At 41.2% G+C, this 23,194-nt stretch overlaps 1 protein-coding gene across 1 annotated transcript in view; it reads right to left on the minus strand.

Moving 5' to 3' along the window:
* Positions 1–8,197: 8,197 nt before the first annotated feature.
* Positions 8,198–23,194, minus strand: part of NRP1 (neuropilin 1) — a 241,014-nt gene continuing 226,017 nt past the window's right edge. The window contains exons 13-17 of the mRNA XM_082258742.1: positions 19,029–19,166; positions 13,697–13,974; positions 13,360–13,456; positions 10,575–10,631; positions 8,198–9,407 (exon numbers count right to left, since the gene is read on the minus strand). Coding sequence (XP_082114868.1) covers positions 9,118–9,407; positions 10,575–10,631; positions 13,360–13,456; positions 13,697–13,974; positions 19,029–19,166 — 860 coding nt within the window. The 3' untranslated portion in view covers positions 8,198–9,117. The remainder of the gene's footprint in view (positions 9,408–10,574; positions 10,632–13,359; positions 13,457–13,696; positions 13,975–19,028; positions 19,167–23,194) is intronic.

Below are 23,194 nucleotides of genomic sequence, written 5' to 3' on the forward strand. Positions count from 1 at the left end.
AAGTCTCTTGCAAGAGCAAAGTTTCAGTGGTGAGTCTACAGCAAGAACTCTGCAAATCCACAGCATGAACATTCAGCCACAGTGACCCCTGTGGTGTGATGACTATTGCACAAAATAACTGAACCAGAACTTGCAGAATGTTTGCAAAGAAAGTTGATCCTGAATCATGCAATTCAGAATTGCTGCAATTGTGTTACAGACTTGTGAAGCCTGGCAAGTCTAGTAATAGCTAAGCAGGTCATTTTCAAACTCGCAGCACAATTGCTTGCTCTCTGGGTACCAGTCTTTTCTCGTCTGCTCTGATGGAAAAGGTCTGTTTATAGAGCTTAGTAGCTTGTGCAAAAATGAACACACAGCTAAAGGAGTTAAAAATGTATTCCTCCATTCCTCCCTCTTTCTCTCCATAATAAAGTTTGTCCTTGCTATTCATTAGAGCTCCACGTGTAGAGAGATAGACCACATCAGGACTTGCAAGCATGAAAAATCAGAAACGATCAACCTCCCACTTGCGTACTTTGCGGTTCAGTTTACGCTCTGAAATAAGCCTGTCAATTGTAAACGTTAATAAAGTATATCTAAAGGAAAATGTTTTTTCACTAAGGATTGTGTAAGGAAGTGTTAAAACCCCTGTAAGGTTTTGTTTTTTGCCACTTGTGTCTCATTCAAGAGATTTATCTTCTAGATACAGCACATCTCTCCAAAGTGAGGTAAATCACTAGAACAGGAGTCCTCACTAGCGTCTTCATTTTCTCTCCCCCCTTGTTTTTGTGACAGGTTGCAATTTCGGATTTCCCATCATTTAAAGCGGTAGTATCCCGCTTTTTTTCACTTTTAACTACAGGTAAGCCTATAAAAAGGCCTATAATAAGGCTTACCTGTAGGTACAATTAATATCTCCTAAACCGGCATTGTTTAGGAGATATTTGCAGTACATGCAGCCGCTCACGCGAGCAGCGCATGCGCTCTGAAGGTCCGGGGGGACGCATACTAGCTCATTATGCCTTTGTCTTGCAGGTTTTATTTTTTTTCTCGGGTTTACAACCGCTTTAAGCCCCAGCGATAATGGTAATAAGGAGGGACGGAGATTGTGAATTTCCCCAGTGGGGACACAGAAAGTTATTTATCCAAATTGTCTTTTGGTATGGTATTCCCCTCAACCACTTTTGACTTTTTTTTTTTACTATGCAACAAAATAAGAGAGAAACATTATATGAAATATGTTTATATATATAAAAGAAGGTAAGGCTCTCTTAGATGTGGAACCTTCTGGTTGAGGGAGCTGGCCTCTTCCACCCTCTGATGATGCACAAGAAAGCCCACAAACAGTTTGCTGAAGACAAGCAGACTAAGGAGATGAATTAATGTCCTGTGGTCTGATGAGCCCAAGATAAACCTATTTGGTTCAAATGGTGTCAAACGTGTGTGTGGCCGCAACCAGGTGAGGAGTACAAAGACAAGTGTGTCTTGCCTACAGTCAAGCATGGTGATGGGAGTGTCATGGTCTGGGAGCTGCATGACTGCTGCTGGCACTGGGGAGCTACAGTTCACTGAGGAAATCATGAATGCCAACATGTACTGTGACATACTGAAGCAGAGCATGATCCCCTCCCTTTGGAGACTGGGCCACAGGGCAGTATTCCAACATGATAACGACCCCAAACACATCTCCGAGACGATCACTGCCTTGCTAAAGAAGCTGAGGGTAAAGGTGATGTACTGGCCAAGCATGTCTCCAGACCTAAACCCTATTGCGCATCTGTGGGGCATCCTCAAACGGAAGATGGAGGAGCGCAAGGTCTCTAACATCCATCAACTCTGTGATGTCCTCATGGAGGAGTGGAAGAGGACTCCAGTGACAACCTGTGAAGCTCTGATGAACTCCATGCCCAAGAGGGTTAAGGCAGTGCTGGAAAATAATGGTGGCCACACAAAATATTGACACTTTGGCCCAATTTGGACATTTTCACTTAGGGGTGTACTAACTTTCGTTGCCAGCAGTTTAGACAATAATGGCTGTGTGTTGAGTTATTTTGAGGGGACAGAAAATGTACACTGTTATACAAGCTGTACACTCACTACTTTACATTGTAGCAAAGTAATTTCTTCAGTGTTGCCACATGAAAATATTTACAAAAATGTGAGGGGTATACTCACTTTAGTGAGATACTTTAAATAGGTCTTTTGCATAAAACAACGTTTGGGATAAAACAAATAGCAATAAAAACCTAGCAGGGTTCTAACCCTTCCACCCTCCACTCTAAACAGAAAAAAATATTTTTGGCTTTGTGTTAAAATTGCTAATTTAAAAAAAATGCAGCTTATATCTTTAAAGTAAGATTCTGATCAATAATTTGTTTAGTTTTGTGCAGAGTGGGGAACATTTTGATGCTCTACCAGGCTTTTTTTCTATTTTTATTTTGCCCATGGCCCTACCGAGGAAGTTTGTCTTTCTCCTGGGGCACAGAAGCAGGAAGTAAGCAAAATCTCTCCAATAGGACAATAACAGCAGTTTCATTGGTCGGATGAAAATTGGTTAGAATCTTCATCTGCTTTTTATTGCAGTTTCCCTGTTGAGCAGATTTCCTCTCACTTCCTGTTGTGTCACCAAGAGGTCAAGGAAAATCCCAAAACAAAGTCAAAAACAGGAAAAAAAACCTGGTAGGGATTCCAACCCTTCCTCACTCTAAGGGTATATTTGGACATGCGTGTAAATCTCCCTTGCGGGGTGTTTGTGGTGCTTCTCTATTAATTTGAACCTGTAGCGTTCCTGCCCGCCAATCGCTGCATGTGAGGTGAACTTTACCTAGTGTGCAAAGCAATGCAATGCATCACGGCCCCTACATGTAAACATCCCCATCAGCTAGCTATTGCATCTTAAAGCGGTAGTAAACTGGTGTTATTTTTATTTTTTTTAATCCTTCAAGGTAAAGCCATAATTATGTGAAACTTACCTTATAATGAAGCCATCCAGTGGCGTGCTTTCACTGCTGAAGGTGCTTCCATCTTTACCCGGTCTTCCTTCTGGGTTCGCGGACTCCGGCTGTGTGAGTGGCCTGAGCCGCGATGACGTCACTCATGCGCATGTGCGTGGGAGCCGCCATTCACGGCACAGGACTCTAAAAGAAAGGTATGGTATGTGGTTCCTTCAAAGCGCATGCACCGGCTGTATTAAAAGTAAATATCTTCTAAAGGTTGCATGTTTAGGAGATATTTACTATACCTATAGGTAAGCCTTACTATAGTCTTACCTATAGGTAAAAGTCATGCATTGGAGTTCACTCCTACTTTAAGAGGAGTTTGGTGGATAGCGGCTGGCAGAAGCACGGCTCTACCGCACATTTTTGCTGCCCCCAACTGCAAATCTAAACTAAGCCTAACATAAAATCTTTCCATATACACCCCAGGATGCCCCAAAACCCAGAGTGCTCCGATAAGGAAATATCTGCTGGCAAAGCATCTGTAGAAACCAATCCCCGGAGGCTCCTTCCTGCGTACTTACAAAAGATTATGTGAAAAGCCATAAGAAAAGTATTTTATGAAAATGTTTATTTCAACTGTATCTTTGGAATGTAGTAGTCATCGTTTGGGATTTAAATTACAGTTCAATTTTATGTGATTATTATGCAATTCAATGTCCAAGAATACAAATGTCATTCAAAGTTAAGGCTTCGCAGTTCATTCCAAAACAACAGTTTACAAGTGTCATATTGTCATATAAAATAAAAATTTCTGTAAAAAAATTTGCACAAAAGTTCATGATGATACAAAACATGAAGCAATAATATACCAGTAAAATGAAATCATTTTACTACAGAAAAAAGTTTTTTTTTTTTTCCTTCCTTAATAGTTTTTGATAAAGAAAAAAATATGTTATTTTACATTTTTAAAAATTATGAAACAATCTAAAACAAATATAAATGAACAATTTTTCTTTAACACTGCCTTTACAAACAAACCCTTCGTTTTAGTCCCCAGGCAGAGAGGGTAGTGACGAACTGCTACGCAGCGGTCGCTGCCCTCTTTGGCTGCTAAAGGGTTAAATAACCTTATCAACATATAATTTTAAATAGAGATTTCAGTGCAAGATTCCTTTCTCTCGGCTGAGAAGGATTCAGTATCATTTTTCCTGTGCTCAGCTCAACGGCTGTAAAGATATAAGAGCTGAAATGTATCATGGGCAAAAATTGTGTTTTATATTTTTTGTTTAGTCAATGATGACAGTGAAACAAAATTGGAGCAAAAATGTGGAGTTTGATGATATGCAGAGTGCAGCAACCCATAGCCATCAGATTGCCTTAATTTATATTACACCGGCAAATTTCATGATGGTTAGAGTGCAAAGAACCAATGGCATCAGTTCCTGCCACTTCGGAAACTACAGTTTAATGCCCCCATCCAAGTCAAAGAGCTACTGCACTTTGCATACGGCCTGCAGGAGCGCTAAATCCAATCTCTGTGTATGCTCCAGGCTGGTCTGTGTGAAAGCTTAGACAGGGTTTATTATTTTTTTTCTCTTCTCTTATGTTACTTTTTAGGCTTGAAAATTGGCCTACACATTGTATCCTGGGAGCATATAATATGCTCAGGCCCTTTATACTTGGTATTTCATAAGGGAGCGGTGGAGAGTACAGCCAAGGTGAATATGGGTGAATGGGTTGCCAAGGCCCACAAAACTAATACCACCTGTACAGATTTTACAGTAAAAACAAATATGAGGTTCGGAGTCCATTGGCCCCAATCATAGTCACAGAACACAAAGATTCCCTTAGTTCTTTGATTCTACGGACTTCACTTGACACATACACCCCATTTGTTCTGACTTAATGACTGAATGAGAATTCACTTCCTAGAGCTAAACAAGCTTTATTGTATAAAGAACAGTACAATAAAATACATGTTTAGATTTGGGCAGTGATTTCTCATTCAGATATTATATGCCTATATGACATTTAGGCAGGGGTGGCACAAGACATTGTGCTGCCGGGGTCCAAAAATGAAATGCTGCCCCCCCCCCAAAAAAAAAAAAAATCACGCCCACCAAAAGCCCAAATCCATTATTTTATATCATGATAATGAAAACTAATATTAAAATTAATCAGGAAAATATATCAGGAAGTCAGATTTACATGCAACAACTCCTTGTCTATATGCAAAATCATATGACATATCATTATGTTCAGTTCCAAACCACAAACTCCATTTTTATTTTGTTTGTCTGAAGTCATTGCGCACACCACAATCATGTGGGGGATGTTCCCTAGAGGAGACGCTTCGCCTCCTCATACTCATCAGTTTGCACTACAGGTGGTGGTATGAGATGGGGAAATGCCGCCCGTAACGCGCCGCAAACTGATGACACACAAAACTGCTGGAAGAAAAATCTTGGGTGTCAATTTGCTGCCTCTCTCAATGTGCTGCCTGGGTCCAATGAACCCAGTGGGACCCATGATAGGGCCGGCCTTGCATTTAGGTCTATACCAATGGGGTGCATGTGATATGTGAAGTCCATACATGCCAAGAGCCAGGGGATTCTTTGTGTTTCCTGAATATCATGAAAATCCATCACTTTGTCTATCAATGGTAAGTGAAAGAAAGTAAAAAAAGGAGGCGTTTAGAACAACAGAAACCAAAAATGATAAAGGTATGGTAAGATTTGATGTCATCAAGCATCATCTAATGATTATCATATTATTTTCTTTGTTACTTAGGGAGTCACTGACCCAGACCAAGCACAGCTTTTCAGATACTCCAACATGCACATTCTTGTTCCAGGTCAACAATACCCCAAGTAGTGAAGAAAGGATTGGGATGGCAGTCCTGGTGCTCCCACATTCCAAAACAAGTCAAGTCAGTCATGGTGACCCTCATATTCCTTACCCTTTAAAAGCCCCCCTATTCTCATGTTTCCGGTTCCTTTCTTTGTCTACAGTATGCAACGTGAAAATAATGTGCCTATATTTTGCTGTAGAGTTTTATTTAGTTTCTGCAAAAGTTTTTTTTTTCCATAAAGCCGAACTCTGGGAATTTGTTTTCACATTTACCACTTGCCCCCTCCCTTTAAGATTGTATGCTCTAACGAGCAGGGCCCTCCTAACAGTCTTGTCTTGATTTGCCATGTAACTGTACTGTCTCCTTCATTTTATAAAGCATCACACCAACTGTTGGTGCTATATGAGTTCTCTATAACAAAAATAGTAATTAGCTATGTAAATATAAACTCTCTGTTGATTCTTGTCCTATTCGTGGTTGTTGCTATGTTTGAGAAAATGTTTATTTTTGGTCATCCTTTACAGCAGTGGTTCTCAACTCCGGCCCTCAGGGCACACTAACAGGCCAGATTTTAAGTATTACCGTGGGAAGATGCAGACTAGAATACTGCAATCACTGAGCAGTAAATGAGATCACATGTGATGTAATTTAGTTATCTTGCAAGCCTGGCTTGTTGGTGGGTCCCGAGGACCGGAGTTGAGAACCACTGCTTTCCAGTATTGTAAGAGCAGAACATCCGATGCTCATACCTCCTGTAGTGCAGCTCTGATAGAGGGTTGCTCACTCTCCACCTTGTCCATTCATAACACATCTTATATTCCTTTTACTGAATAAAAGGTGTTCTGTGAATAGAGGAGTGGATGAATCTCACAATCTCCACTCACCCAATCACAGAACAGCTTGTATCCAGTGAAAAGAGTACAAGGCATGTTATAAATGGACAAGGTGGAGAATAAGTGACCTGCTCTCAGAGTTGTACTATATCTGGAACTGTAAATCTAAGTGTCAGATGTTCAGTTCTTACAGTACTGTACAGACTAAATAAAAGTAAGAGTTTTTCCAAATGTAGTAGTTGCCACACATGGGACAGAGGTAGTTTATCTTTACATAGCAAATTAAAATACATTTTTTTTCTTGGAAATTCAGCATTAATCTTGTTGTTTTGTTTCTGTTTTCCTCCACTCTTCCCTACTAAGATAAGAACCGCCTCCTCTCCCCACCATTGACATAAACATAGATACTTTGCTGGGCTAAGGGCCTGTTTTTATATGTGTGTTGGTAGAATGGGGTTCTGTACAATATGATGAGTAGTGCACCTCCACCTTCACAGATGTCATTGGGTTACACTGGCCTCTACGAGTAGAAGAACGAAAGGACAAGGAAGTCCTGGCCATAAAACTGGCTTACTGTCTCGTTCTTTGAATGTTTGTAGAGTGATCGCCCGCCCTACACTGCTCCAGTACACCTACTAAGGGGTGATATATCGTAGGTATTTTTTTGGATACAATAAACAACAGTTTCAAGTGTTTCAAAACACTTTACCAAACACTGAAACCTCCTACATTCCTTTGCTTATTTTGTAACACTTGACCTTTGGCTGGGTTCACACTATTGCGATGCAGGAACCAGCGCGATTCCAGTGCGGGTTCTAGCATCACATGTCTCTCGCAGGCAGTTCACACTGCCCTATGCGAACCGCTGTTGGTGTCAATACAAAGTTAGCGACACGCCCCAGATCAGTTCGCAGATTGCAGTGCAAACTGCCTAATGGTGCAGGAATCGGATTGCATAGATGCGATCCGATTCCAGTGCAGACCAAAAAAAAGGGTCCTGCACCATTTTGGTGTGAATGTGATGCGAATTCAGTCATACAAGCTGTATGGCTAAATTTGCATCGCACAGACATCTCATGATCTGCACAGCAGTGCAATGCGAACCACATGCGATGTCTAACATCGCGATAGTGCGAACCCAGCCTTAAGGATTATTAAATAACAAAAGTGCTGTGGTATAACTCAGAACAGCCAATTAGACAAACCTGCCTTCTGCTCAGGACTATTATCCTATTGGCTGTACTGTCTTTCGTCAAGCAATGACTTCTATCATTGTTAAATAAACTTCATATGCTTTGCCCTATGGTGAAAAATGATACTGTATCTTCTAACATCCAGACAGAAAGCCAAAGTTAGACTTTGTAGGTTTAATGTAAGAAGTTTCCCTTATTGGATTTACACCAGAGGATCATTCAGTATCGGAAACAGAGCTGTGTTTTGCCTGTCAATCTATGGCAAAAACCTTTACATTGTTTACTCAGAGTTGAGTATAGACTGTTGAATACATTCTACAGAGAAAAAAATGGGATATTGCAGCCTTTAAAAAAAAAAAAAAAAAAATTAATGGATTCCACAGTAAAATAAAAGAAAAAAAATCATTCTGTTTCAAAATAAAAACTTTCAGTTGAGTTGATGATTCAGTGGTAGCCCTTGCCTTTGAGAGGCCATCACATTTTTTTTGTTGGCCGTCATGGTACATAGTCCTAGACAAGGGCGTATAATGATAACGACTGAAACAAAAGCATTGTTGCAATCAGTGAGAACACAGTCAAAACTAACACAAACACAAAAAAGGCACTTGAGAGGACATCCACTAGCCAGTGCCAACAACATTGTCTTAAGGGTAGGCTGTACCCTCTATTGCCCATTGCATTTGATGACGGTGCATGAACCCTAGAGACGTTTTAAAGCACTATGCTCCAGAACAACACTGAAACACAACATTAATGGGTAGCTTTGCTTTAAAAATTGCCAGAAAACATCATAGTGGCACATTTTGTTTAGGACTTCCTAAGCCTTTGTTGCTTTATACACAGCACAAACAGATATGCACAAACAGGAGGAGAAATTCGTGCTGCAAGTCCTATGATGCATGTGGTGGGGGACTTGGTGGAGGTGGCATACAATGTGACCATCCGCAGAACCCCACTCAGTGTATTTCTGTGACAGTATTCTGGATTCTGCTCACAACAAAGATATCCGCAGCAGAAAAGCAAAACAAAATGGAACGGAGTTTACAAAACCATAAAGTCAATCATAATTGGTCTCAAAACCAGCATCTGATTATCCCAAAAAAAAAAAAAAAACCGAAAAGCCAGCTGTACATGATTCAGATTGTATATGCGTCCATAGTTTTCAGGTATTTTCACCGAAGCTCCTGAGAGAAGTTTGGCTTCACGTCAACCAATGCATTTTATAGCCTAGCAGTAAAAGATCATTGGTCCGCCTCCACCGAAACTGACTTTAGTCTTTCCGCTGAATTTATCTGCAACATCTTTATTTCCTTTTTGCTGCTTCATGCCTCTGAATATGTATTCTGTGTGTTTAGTTTGTCTTTTTTTAACTTGACACCGTCCACAAGTTCAAAATTATAATTTTCCAAGGCAGATAAGTTCCTCTCGGACATGCCATTGTGCCAACAGGCACAGTAAAGAACCACGCCACAAATGGCACCAAGTAGGACTCCCAAAGCGCTCATGGCAATGATGGTAATGAGGATGGGGTCCAGGGTCTTTAGTACACCGCCTGGCTTCTTGGAGATGCTCTCATCAGCACGGTCATCACCAGAGTAATTTGGAGTAATCCCTGTTTAAGAAAAAATAAAGACTGTTAAGAAAAATTATTTTTTTTACCAATTTCCTTGGTAAAATGAGCTTAAATAGAAGGCTAGACTTGAATTTGTAAAATAAGCTCTACAAAAGTAGGACTTAAAGCTGTCCTAAATTTAGAGTTTAACCTGTTCGAGATCAGCGATCACTGATGCCTAGATGCTCAGGCCAAGTAAGTTGGTTAACTTGATAATAACTCTATGATTCATTTGCATACCTAAATAAGTTTTATCTTATTTAAGGACATATAGGGCTTTTATTTGGTACATTTTCTATTTTCATTTATTATTCTCTTTTATAGGATAATTGTATCGAACAATTACAGTATTTAACAGAACAGAAAATACTGCTACCTTCAGGCAACAGTGATATCTTCAGGCTAGCTGTAGTATAAAGGCTTACTTTATCAGTCAAAGCTCTTGCCTGTATATGACTACTATGTACTGAGTATGTACTATGTACCCCTAATAAATTGTACATTTTAAGCAATAGGTCATGAATTAATTTTTTTTTTTTTCTTTATTTTTTTCTACTAAACTTTATTTATAATAACTTATAAAACATCCCACACATACATAATCCTTAATATACAACAGATCAAAATAAGAACTGTAAATCTAATTGTCGAGTACAGCATACACACTTACATTACACCCATATGTACCTGGTGCGCCTGCTCGGCTCATGGCTCTTAAGAAAGCAATACATGACTATTGCATTTCTACCTAATAATTTGATGTATATGTCATTTGCGAGGATGATACACAGAGCCCTACATAATTTCCTCAAAATTTTTTACCCCCTCTCCTTTACCCCCTCCCCAGCCTATTGCTCCCCTCCCCTCCCCCGCCCTCTAGAAAATAAATAAATAACTAAATAAATGAAAGAAAATAAATAAAATAATAATTAAAAAAACCTTATATTTCTTCGTTGAAATGAATCCACCCACTCCAGGATGAATTACATTATTTAACATGATTTTAAATATGGTTCTTTTATTTTTGGAGATTAGAATATTAAAGCTTTGTTTATTTTTTTCTGACAATCTCTATTCTGTTTTCTTTATTATTTATGTTTCCCAGTCAGGTTAATAAGATGTTTATATCACATCAAGTTGTATATAATGAAGAGAAGTTGGCGATACCTGGCTTATCATTATTTTTGTCTTCGGTTCTTATCCCAGGTTCTGACGAGTCAGGACCTAAATAACCACAAAAACACAATTAGCTTTACTGCAAATAAAAATGCCAGCCTCTTATGCTAAAACCAAGGTAAGTATAACTGAGTCACGCTATAAATTACAATTGGTTTCATCCCTACTTTTCATATTGCTCAGTTTCAAATAAAGAATAAAAACCCTCCCAACAGCAGATTATTTATCGGCCCTTGTCCCAGCAGCCTGTGCTAAACAAGCTAATTGAAGGCTTTACTGGTCCTATCGGGATTGCATCCTCCCTGTGTGTTTGTGCAAGCTGCTGTGATAAGGAGGAAGCCACTGGTAATCATCAGTAGAAGTCTTGTAATGTGCACTGTACTATTAGGCTTGTACAGAACCCTTTTTCTTAAAGCGCCCTCTACAATTGGCTTTTAAACACCCCAGCAGACTGTTCACACACGCTGTAGGCCATCCACTGTCAACCAAGAATTTGTGGCACACTAGAGCTCCTCCAGAGTTTGCTAGAGGTTCCATGAGCTGTGGCTAAATGACCTGCCATTTAATGGTGCCTGCATAGTTTCAGAACCAATGCCACATAGCAAAACCAGCAGCATGACCCAATTGTCTTATTAGTTGTCTGTAAGAATGGCATTCTTTCTACTGACCAACAATGTATGAGGAATTTTGAATCTCGATCAATCGATTTTACTACTGGTTCTCCTAGAAATCGTTTTAGCCACTTAAGGACCGACCACATACATTTACTGCAGCAGGATGGCCCTTAAGCGCAAAATCACGTACCTGTACCTGATTTTTTACAAAGGCTCTGGGGGGGGGGGGGGGGGGCACGCAAACAGTCAGAGTCACGCTCCCACTGTGATTGGACACAGCGGGAGTCAATCAGTGGGTCTGGCCACCCGCGATCATGCCCTGATTACAGTACAGCCCCAGCATTGCCCATCAGTGACACCAATCAGTGCCCATTATTGATGCCAGTCAGTGCGGCTTTCAGTGCCCATCAGTGCTCATCAGTGCCGCCCATCAGTGCCGCCCATCAGTGCCATCTATCTGTGCCACCTATCATTGCCCACCAGTGCCGCCTATCAGTTCCCATCAGTGCCACCTATCAGTTCCCATCAGTGCCACCTATCAGTGCTCATCAGTGCTGCATATCAGTGCCACCTATTAGTGCAGCATATTAGTGCCTCCTCATCAGCGCCACCTAATCAGTGCCCTTCAGTGCTGCCTCATCAGTGCCTATAAGTGCCACCTCATCAGTGCCCATCAGGGTCGGCTCATCAGCGCACATCAGTGAAGGAGAAAAATTACTTATTTACAAAATCTACTGACAGAAACTAGTATTTTTTTTTTTTTTTCAATTTTCAGTCTTTCTTTTTGCCTAGCAGTGATTAAATACCCCCAAAAGAAAGCTCTATGTGTGTGAATAAAAATTATAAAAATGTCATTTGGGTACAGTGTTGCATGACCGTGCGATGGTCATTCAAAGTGTGACAGTGCGGAAAGCTGAAAATTGTTCTGGGCAGGAAGGGGGTAAAAGTGCCCAGTCGGCAAGTGGTTAAAGAAAAGGTCTCAATATGATTTTTTTTTTTGTGTTCTGTTCTTTAGGGGACAAAGTACAAAGAATGTAGTACTTTGTCCCATCTTCCTAAGTGCTGTCTAAAGCCCCGTACACACACGTTGAAAATTGGCAGGGAATTTTCGGCCAACGTCCGATCTGCTGATTTTCGGCTTGTTAGTATGATGCTTCCGATAACCGACTCCGACTTTTCGGCTGAAAAAAATCTGGTGTGCAGACTATAAAATTTTTGTTGGCCGTCAAAACACTGCCGATTTTCCGTCAGTCAGTACAGATTTCGACAGGGAAAAATCTGATGAGCAAGTCTGGGCATGCTCAGTGAAGAAAAAACACAAAGAAAGCTAACCAACACATGACATCACTTCTGAAGTAGATTTTTGTTGGGCGAGAAAATTTGTGTGCAGTCTAGGCACATTCCAATCAACAAAAAAACACTCGTTGCGTGTGTACGGGGCTTAAGGCTAGCTGTGAGGTTGGATAGGCCCCTTCCCCATGGCCATCCAAACATGCAGCTAGCAACAATATAGCTGCTTTCACAGATGGCACTTTTCTCTGCCTCCAAGCACAGTCAGCACTGCCATTAACATTTTTGTTTTACCTCCCCAAATTGGAGCTGAATTATGATTATGGTAAAGGCTTCCACAAGAAGCTTGAAGCTTGCTGAATTATTCAGTTTCCTGGCTATTAGTGGCTTTCTGAGTCCCTGACCTGGAACAAGCATTGAGTAAGTGAAGTTACTGTGAACTCAGAATCTACGTTTGTTCCAGGCCAGTGAAATTGCTGAAGTCATTCACATAAATGCCACCAAAGGCCATCGATGACCTCCAAACTTCCTCAGTGATGTTGCTCATAAATGTTTTGCAGCTTAGTAAATACAACATTAAAACCCCGTTCACATAGGGGCGACGCTGCTTGCTGGGGCGACCTGTGAAGTCGCGGTGCACGGCGCGACATGCACGGACTTCATATCATTGAAGTCAATGCAGGTCGCCTCCAGGTCGCCCCAAAGTAGTACAGGACCCTTTTTCTAAGTCGGAGCGACTTGTGTCGCTCCTATTAGAAAGGGTCCTGTGCTAATCAATGGCAGGCGACCAAGTCGCCTGACAAGTCGCGCTAGTGTGAATGGGGTCTAAGTGGATGGTGACTTGCAAGCTTAGCCTGTGTTAGGCAACCTACCTTTGCATTGTTCAGGAAGTATGTTATTAGCAATAATGATATCATCCACAGCAATTCCTCCACTGCTTCCTTTGCCAATCGTGCCCTCAATCACCACCTGAGTAGAAATAAGACGTAATGTTATAAAAACCTGTTTAACCCAGGATGAAATTCCAACAAAATCTAGGGGTAGAGAATATGTCAAGTTGTCAATGGGACAGGAAATAAAGGTGAATCTCTCTAATGAGTAGACAAAACAGAGGTTTGCCAAACATATAGTCCCATTGCGGGAACCCAATCCCTGTAAAGACAGCAAGCCCACACCATGGAAAAGAAGAGGACGTGTGTTTGCTCTTACCCGATACTGCTTCAGTGACTTGTGTAGTAACACCCGGGCTTCCCTCCAGTAGTCATCCCGGGGCTCGTTGTCACCGGCTGTCCACAACATCTGACCGAAGCCTTCCTGATTTAGGTACTCTAGCTTGATGCTTAAAGAACCAACGTGGGCACCAGACATGTGGTACCAAAAGGTCATGCACTGGGCGGATTTGGAGGAGTCCACCACAGGACTCAACAGTCGGGCCACTTTACCCCTGTGTCCTTCATCAGCTTCAGAGTAAATGAAATTTCCATCTCCTGAGAAAAAGAAAAGAAAGGTGTTCTTAAAGTGTTTGTCAGGGAAAGAAAATGCACATTACCCCACCTTAGCTCCAAACTCCCTCCTGTCATGTGCTGACAAGACACAGCCTTTTTGTGAACTTCAAATGCTGTGTCTTTTGTGGACTTTAGTGGTGTCAGCTCTGCCCAGTTATCTTTTGCTAAACTACTCAAGCTTTCATCATATCCTGTTTATCTCTTTGTCATGCTCTCCCCTCCTACCAACATGCTCCTTGTCAGCACATACACTGACAGGCTTCTTGTACTGTTTCTTCCTCTCACACTCCAGTTTTGCTGTGCAAGGACTAAACAAGGGCTCATCCAGGTCAAATCTTCATACATACACTGCTTACATCCGATAAATAAATGTTATAATAATGTAGGCACTAATTTGTGAATATTCTATCTGTTCAGCTTTAAATTTCCAAACATAGCAAGGAAGTGAGACAAAAAGTCATAGTGGAATATTGGAAATATCCTTCACCTATCCAAAACCTGCAAGTCCCTGGTGTGCAGCTAATGAACATGTAATAACTGCTGAAGGGGCAGGCCAAATCCCAACACTAGAGGGAACCTGGAGCAACATTTCCTGCAGGAAAGGTAGATATTTTGGCCTTTCTTTTTATATATATAAAATGCTGCTGCGGGTTCATAATAAAAAATTATATATATATATCTTGGCTTTTCTTTTTATTTGTTCCCATCCCAGCAAAGAGAATATATATATATATATATATATATATATATATATCTTTTGTGTGTGTGTATATATAATTATATATATATATATGTGTGTGTATTATATACAATAATAATAATTATATATACACACACACAAATGATATATATATATATATATATATATATATTCTCTTTGCTGGGATGGGAACAAATAAAAAGAAAAGCCAAGATATATATATATAATTTTTTATTATGAACCCGGAGCAGCATTTTATATATATAAAAAGAAAGGCCAAAATATCTACCTTTCCTGCAGAAAATGCTGCTCCAAGTTCATAATAAAAAATTATATATATTTTGGCCTTTATTTTTATTTTTTCCCATCCCAGCAAAAATACTATATATATAATTATTATTGTATATAACACACACACACATTATATATTTATATATATTTATATAATCTTTATTAAATATATAATACATACATACATATATATATATATATATATATATATATATATATATATAATACATACATACGTAATGTTTATTATATATATTTATTTTGAGTATAGATTCACTGTGGAAGAAAACTGTTATTTTTGCTACAGCGAGGCTTTTGAATCTTTGCTGAATTCTGCAATAAATAAAAAATAATTTTTGTTGGTGGCAGATATTACACTCTCTCGTCACTATAACCTGCCTGTTTTTCCTATGTGCAATGTCATTACACTTGTAGTAAGGCGATTCTGCAGCAAAAATGAGAAAACTTCCTATTAGTAAAAATGCCATAAATAAGTCATGTGACCTAGATTCCAGCAGGTCTAAGAGCTTTCCTGCGATAGCTGCATGGCTCTGCTCCTGATCAGCTGTGCGGAACAAAGCAGCAGGCTGTTTAATGCTCAGCTGCAGAGCTGCAGTCAGTTCACTGTCCAAGATGAAGAGAGGCTTGGCCGTTCAACTCGATTAGATCATGTTTTATTAGCGGCTCAATTCATCAAACACAATGTTAATTTTCTGCACGCTGCCCATCAAACAGCAGGGAGGAGAATACAAACAATGCTGTCTGTGACTAAATTGATATAAATTTACCCTTTTAAACATGTACCCTTGTGTAACGCATTCCGAGCTGAGTATGGGACTGCAATCTGTAGCACAGAACGGTCACATCTTACTGAAATAATGGGAACATTGAAACCTGTTGGTTTGGCTGCTTTTGTTGTTCGTTTTACATAGTTAATATAATTTAATTTATTGCAAGTGGGTAAAGCTTAACTCCGGACACAAAATTGTTTAATTTAAATATGTTCCTCAATAGCGACAAAATATATAAATATGCTTTGTGTGTACTAAATTATCCTTGTAAACCCAGATATTACCCTTTGACCCCGTTACTGTGCTGCACATATCCTGTGCATAAGCAGAGCAGAAGGAGGTTGCCTGCAGAAAACTACAGGAGGGGGCGGAGACATGAGGAGGGGCGGAGACATGAGATGGGGGTGGAGACATGAGGAGGGGGCAGAGACAAGACCAGTCACTGCGCAGAAGGAGGGAGAGCAGTGACCGTTTTTTTTGTTACAGGAAGTTCTGCACAGAGGTAAAGCTTCACACTGGATTACAGATCTGGAGGAAATACACAACGCACACCAAGATTCAAGAAAGAATGTGCATGACTCTTTTATTCATACAAAGGGGATCATTTACTAAAACTGGAGCCTGCAAAATCTGGTGCAGCTGTGGATGGTAGCCAATCAGCTTCCAGGTTTTATTGGGGAAAGCTTAATTGAACAGGCTGAGATTAGAAGCTGATTGGCTACCATGCACAGCTGCACCAGATTTTGCACTCTCCAGTTTTAGTAACTCAACCCCCTTATTTGCTTATTGTTTACCTAAGATTATCTTTAAGCTTGTTGGTAACAATTTGTGTGAGGCCTGGTTATCACTTGTGTGTTTTATGTGCCTTTTAGTTCATTAGTGTGCGGAGAGGGAGATATCAGATCCCCGCTGCTCTCTATGGGGGATCGGATGAGAGCGGACCGCCCGTCCGCTCTCATCCGATCCCATCCGATCCGATCCCCTGGATGGATGGAAAATAGGGTTTCCATCCGTCCAGATTTCATGCACAGGACCGGATGCGGATGGCAGCGGGTGTCAGCGGACATGTCTCTGCTGACATCCGCTGCCCCATAGGGATACATGGAGGATCCGATCAGATCCGCCTAAAAAACTGACAGGCGGATCTGATCGGATCGTTCGTGTGAAAGGGCCCAAGGTATGGTGCATAAAATAAAAATTCTGCTTGCTGCATCCTTGATGTGCTATCAGCGAAAACGTGCGTAAGGCTCAGTTCACACTAGATGCAGTGAATTGGCTGCAAATCCACACCACATCAAAATCCTAATCCATAGGTACGAACAGATTGCGGAGTGTATGTTAAGTTAACGACACTCCAAAATCAGTTTGCAAAATGCAGTGTGAATTCTGGTGCGGACAAAAAAAAAAAAGGTCCTGTTCGAGTTTGGTGTGAATGCAGTGCCATTTGAGCCATACAAATCCATGGCCCGGAATGCACTGCGATTCCTATGCAAATTACATGTGTGAACCTGGCCTCAAACTTAACCACTCAGTGACCAGGCCTTTTCTTGAACTTTTTATTCACAAGTTTAAATATTTGTATTTTTTTGCTAGAAAATGATTTAGAATTCTCAAACATTATATATATATATATATATATATATATATATATATATATATATATATATATATAAATATATATATATTTTTTTTTTAGCAGAGACCTACGAGAATGTTTATGGCGATCATTGCAATATTTTATGAACACAATATTTTAAAAACACAATTTTTAAAAGAAAATACACTTTAATGAATAATAAAAAAAAAAAATTAAAGTTAGCCCAATTTTTTGTATAATGTGAAATAGATACCTAACTTATAATTTAAATTTGCGCACACTCGTGGAATGGCAACAAACCACGGTACTTAAAAATCTCCATTGGTGGTGCTTTCAAATGTTTTAAAGGTTACCCGTTTCTGTGCTAGAATTATTGCTCTCACTTCAATGATTGCGGCGATACTTCATGTGTGGTTTGAACACATTCATGTATGCGGGCGCGACTTACGTATGTGTTCGCTTCTGCGCGCAAGCACGGAAGGATGGGGCGCTTTATTTTTTTTTTCTATTTTTTTTGCCTTTTATTTTTTGACTGTCTCTTTATTTATTTATTCATTTTAATCACTTTTATTCATATTACAAGGAATGTAAACATCCCTTGTAATAGAAATAGGCATGATAGGTCCTCTTTATTGAGAGATTTGGGGCCCCAAAGACCCCAGATCTCAAATTTTCCTTAAAAAGAAAAGAAAAAACCCTTTGACTTGGAAAAAAAATCTTCTCTTTAAGCCCGAGAACCGGGAAAATACGTTGAAGGTTTCCCTAGTCCTCCAAGGGCATAAAGCTGAGTGGGGGCCATCTTGCCCTCACTCGACTTCATGCCTATCCATCCAACAGATTAGATCGCTTCTGGGTTTACCAATGACTCCGGTAAACCCGGAAACTAGCTAAAAGCTAAGGGAGGGGGGTCACCTCTCCCACTGCCTCTAAAAGTGATCCCATGGGGAATCTGCCACTGAGATCACTTTTATCTGATGTCAAATCGCCCACAAAATAAAATGATACTGGAGATATGCCAGCCATAAGCCCAGTACTAAACATCAAACTCAGGGCTGTCTTACCGAATGGGCACGCTGGGAAGTTGCCCAGGGGCCCCATCTGCCATGGGGGCCCCACCTGCCCAGCGACCCAACCACAGCCAAGCATTAGTCTTGACTCTTGTGTGCATCCCGCCGCCGAACCTAGCAGGTGGCAAGCGCCTGTTGGCCCTGTGGTGCTGTCAGGGCACTTGGGCCTGTGGAGGGGGAGCCCACAACTGCAGGAATGCCTTCCTCCTCCACAGGAACAGGCACACACAGGACAGTTGAGTTTGACTCGCGTCCATGTGTGGGTTCACTGGACCCAGCCGCAGAACTTGGAAGCTGTCATTAGCCTGGCACTGCTGTACCAATAAATATAGCCTTATCTACAATCTGCATTATTATTCTCATGGGTGAATGTGTAGGTGGGGCCCCAGTGCACTTCATTGCCCAGAGGCCTATAATGCTCTTAAGATGACACTGATCAAACTCATGATGTAAATGTACTGCGGGCGATCGGCAAGAAATGAAGCTGACACATGTAATACATTTATTTCCACTAGATGGCACTGTTATCACATCCAAACCAGAAGAGTTATACAACAGGCATTCTAACATTAAAGCGGGTTTTGACCTACCTGTGTGATCCTGCACTGGGCCTGTTTTGCTGTTCACCAAAGTCCACTTGAGGCTCAAGGTGTGATCATGTTCCCACTGGCAGAATGTTTTCCGTAACCCCCAGCCAAATGTACAGTCCAGGTTGCTTTGCAATGAATCTGTGTAAACATAAAAAACAGTGTTGGTTAATAAAAAAAACTCCCCCTTTGCTTTGTCTAGCAGTTGTGCAGACACAGGTAAGCATACATTTCTTTCTTCCACAAGGTACTTGGTTTAGGTGTTAAAACAAAGTGGAAGCGGTTTTAGAATTAGCTAATGTAAGACCGGAGTTCCCCTTTAGCTGCTTTAGTCTAGGGGAAAGAAAAAGCACTTTTCTTACCTGATGCTTCATTCCTCCAGCAGACAGGTGCACCCCCATGATCCAGCAGTGGACTGTCCTTCGACATCTTCACGTCCAATGGAGGGATATGGACCCTTAATCAGTCTGGCTGACATCAGGACCTTAGACTGCGGGAGCATGAGGGACCAGATGCTGCAGGGACTGGTCTAACAGTGCAGAGCATTGGGTAAGTAAATCTATCCCATGCCCCCATGCCTTTTCCATGACCCCTAAAGCTAAGCGAGCATTTAACTGTTGCAGTGCAAGCCTAATGAATGTATGGCAGCACTCCTCACATACACATGCCACGCTTTCTACTTTACAATGTTACACAAAGTTTGTGCTTTACTGCTCACTCTCATAATGAATGTCAATGGGTCTGCCTATTCGCTGAAACAATCCACTACCTGTGTGCCTGATAACGTCAACAGTTGTTAAGTAGGGAGACTGAGAGACTATTGAATGAAGGTAAAATACCTTCTGTGTGCAGCAACCCCCCCCTAATATTTACCTGAGCCCCCTCTCGATCCAGCGATGTCTACGAGAGTCTTGCCGGGGACTCGCACGCCTGATTGGTTTTTGGCCATTGGCTTTTGCTGCTGTCAATCACAGCCAGTGAGCCAATCAGGAGATGGAGGGGGCGGAGCTGCGGCACCATGTGTAAATGGACACACAGAGCCAACGGTCGGGAGCGCACCTATTGGGTGCCCCTAGAGCAAGCTGCTTGCTATGGGGGCACCCGACAGGAGGGAGGAGCCAGGAGCGCAGACGGGGCACCCGAGAAGAGGAGGATCAGCAACAAAAGAAAGGGGCGCATCGACCTAGTGCATTACCACTAAAATGTTTATTGAAATAGTTAAAAATAAGCATTATAAACCCGATGCGAATATCGCACATGACAACATATTCAACATAGGCTCTCCAAAGTTGCCAGGGTACTACGCGATGCTGGATGGCATGCTGTGTACCGCATGAAAAACCACTGTGGTAGTACCGTGGCAACCTTGGAGACCCTATGTTGAATATGTTGTCAGGTGCGATATTCACATCTTCTTTGTGAGTATAATGCTTATCTTTTACTATTTTAATAAACATTTTAGTGGTAATGCACTAGGTCTGTGCGCCCCTTTCTTTTGTGGTTTTCCAGTTGTTTTCGGATACCCTTGGTCCTCAGGGGGCAGCAAGACCAGTAGTCATATCCATCTAAGCCCGTTGGAAGTATTCCTCTTTTACCCCCCATTGTTTTTTCACTTGAGTGCAGGAGGATTGTTTTGCATCTAAGAGGAGGATCAGGGCTGCTCTGTGCAAAACCACTGCACAGAGCAGGTAAGTTTAAGATGGTTGTTATGTTAAAGAAAAAAAAAAAAAACAAGTCTTTAGTATCACTATAAGTCCTGCTAGGTCCTGCGATGCATACTAGCTCATTATGCCTGTGTCCTGCAGGGTTTGATTTTTTTTGTGAGGATATAACCGCTTTAAGGCTTTAACCACTTTACATCCAGCCACCGCAGATGTACTGCGGCAGGCTGGCTCTCCCAGGCAAAGCCCCATACAATTACGGTGCTCGCCTGGTAGGGGCTAGGGGGTGATCGCGTGCCGCTGCCGGCGCGCTCCCGCCCCTGCTTGTCAGCAGGGAAGCTGGCCTGAGTGTCAGGCGGCTCCGATGGCCACCTGACACCGGCGATCTCTCCCCACTAACAGACCACCTTGATCACCCATAGTATTAACCCCTTCCCTGCCAGTGTCATTATTATTACAATAACTGTGCATATTTTTAGCACTGATTACTGTAGTAATGTCACTGGTCACCCCAAAGTGTCAAAAATGTCAGTTAGGGGTCCGATCTGTCCGCCGTAATGTTGCACTCCCGAAAAAATCGCAGATCGCCGCCATTACTAGTAAAAAAAAAAAAACAAAACAATAAAAATGACATAAATCTTTCCCGTAGTTAGTAAACGCATTAACTTATACGCAAACCATTCAAAATACGCCTAAAATTTTTACCAAAAATGTGTAGCAGAAAATAAATTGGCCTAAAATGTTAAAAAATTTTGATTTTTACATATTTTTTTTTGGGAATTTTATATAGCAGAATGTGAAAAATATTGTGTTTTTTTCAAAATTATCGCTCTTTTTTTGTTTATAGCGCAAAAAATAAAAATCGCACAGGTGATCAAATACCACCAAAAGAAAGCTCTATTTGTGGGAAAAAAGGATGTCAATTTCGTTTGGGTACAGCATTGCACGACCGCGCAATTGTCCGTTAAAGTCACGCAGTGCCGAATCGCAAAATAGGGCCTGGTCAGCAGCAAAATCTTCCGGTCTTAAAGTGGTTAAGAACCGTATTTGCATCACTTTCTATGATAATGGTTGGGTGTTATATAGAAATCATCCACTAGATGTCACTGTAAGCCCTTCATCCTCTGGAAAGGCTCAATGCCAAGCTGAGTTAAGACCAAGGCACGTGTACAGCAAGGGAGCTGGTATTAGATGACATTATGAGATCCTATAAAATTGTGTGCTTTCTATTCCAAGCTCCCCAACAGCCTTACACAATGTAATTGCATTCTTCTTTCTTTTTTTTTTTTTTTCCTAAAGGTTTAGGAAGATGAATTGTAGGATGTGAGAGACAGATAAAGCTAATCATGTTTATGTTTTTGACTTCTGCCGCCTGCTGCAAAAATCATATCCCTAACATCCTCTCAATTCCCTGGCTGCTAGTTCTGTGCCCAAGGAAGGAAACACCCGCCTAGCAGAACAAAAAAATATTCTTCAGGAATTCTGCAATGGCTCACAACAAAGTCATATAAGGTCTTAGAAAGCAGACATCCTTCCCTTGCCATTGCATATTTCTTTCCTGATACAATTGCCTTTATTTTCTTTTTCTGTAAGAGCGACATCCTCAAAAATAGGTCTCCAATTCTCTCAACGTCCCACCGCCCCGCCGCAGACGGCTGTTGTAAATTCTACAGAGAAGCCGCCGGTAATGGCGTTTATCATATCCGGCGCCCTGCGGTATCAATGCATGAAGTGCAGTTTCTTTGAGTATTGTTGTGCTTTTGCTAGTACAATGTGCCATATATACAAAACAATTAATAAAAATACTTTTTGATGTCCGGATTGAAAGGAAGAAAGGACCATAAATGGATGGAAATTCCGGCTTAAATTGTGATCTATCTATGGCCGTTCCTACTTGACAGAAGTCAATCTAACGTTCAACTTTTTTTGAACAGGACTGATGGAAAATTTCCATTTGAGCAGCAGCTGCTTCTAATTGGCTGCAGCACTGATCGTTGTATTATGACTAGAGTTGAGCGGACACCTGGATGTCCGTGTTCGGCGGGTTCGTCCGAACTTGAAAAAAAAGTCCGGGTCCGTGTCCCGGACTTTTTCCGAACTTTACCCGGACACCGAACCCCATTGAAGTCAATGGGGACCCGAACTTTCAGGCACTAAAATGGCTCTAAAAAAACAATGGAAAGGGCTAGAGTGCTGCAAATGGCAGCAAAATGTAGTTAAGAGCATGGCAAGTGCTCTTAAAAAAAAATTCCCATTTAAATTTGTAATTTTTAAATAGCAGATTAGAACAGCAATCTGTAGTGAAATATAGCTGAACGCTGCACACAACAGAATGATAAAAATAGATGTTTTTCTCCCTCCTCCTCCTCCTCCTCATGGGGCTCAAGTGAGGGCAAAAAGATTGTTCACTGCACCACCCCCCACACAGCAAAATTGATGTAGACTGTCCCTGCCTAATCTCTCCAGCCTGTCCCTAAAATGCTCAAAAAGATCATTCACTGCACCACC

This window comes from Pelophylax lessonae, assembly GCF_965119305.1.
Source record: "Pelophylax lessonae genome assembly, chromosome: 5".
In the NCBI taxonomy this organism is placed as follows: Eukaryota; Metazoa; Chordata; class Amphibia; order Anura; family Ranidae; genus Pelophylax; species Pelophylax lessonae.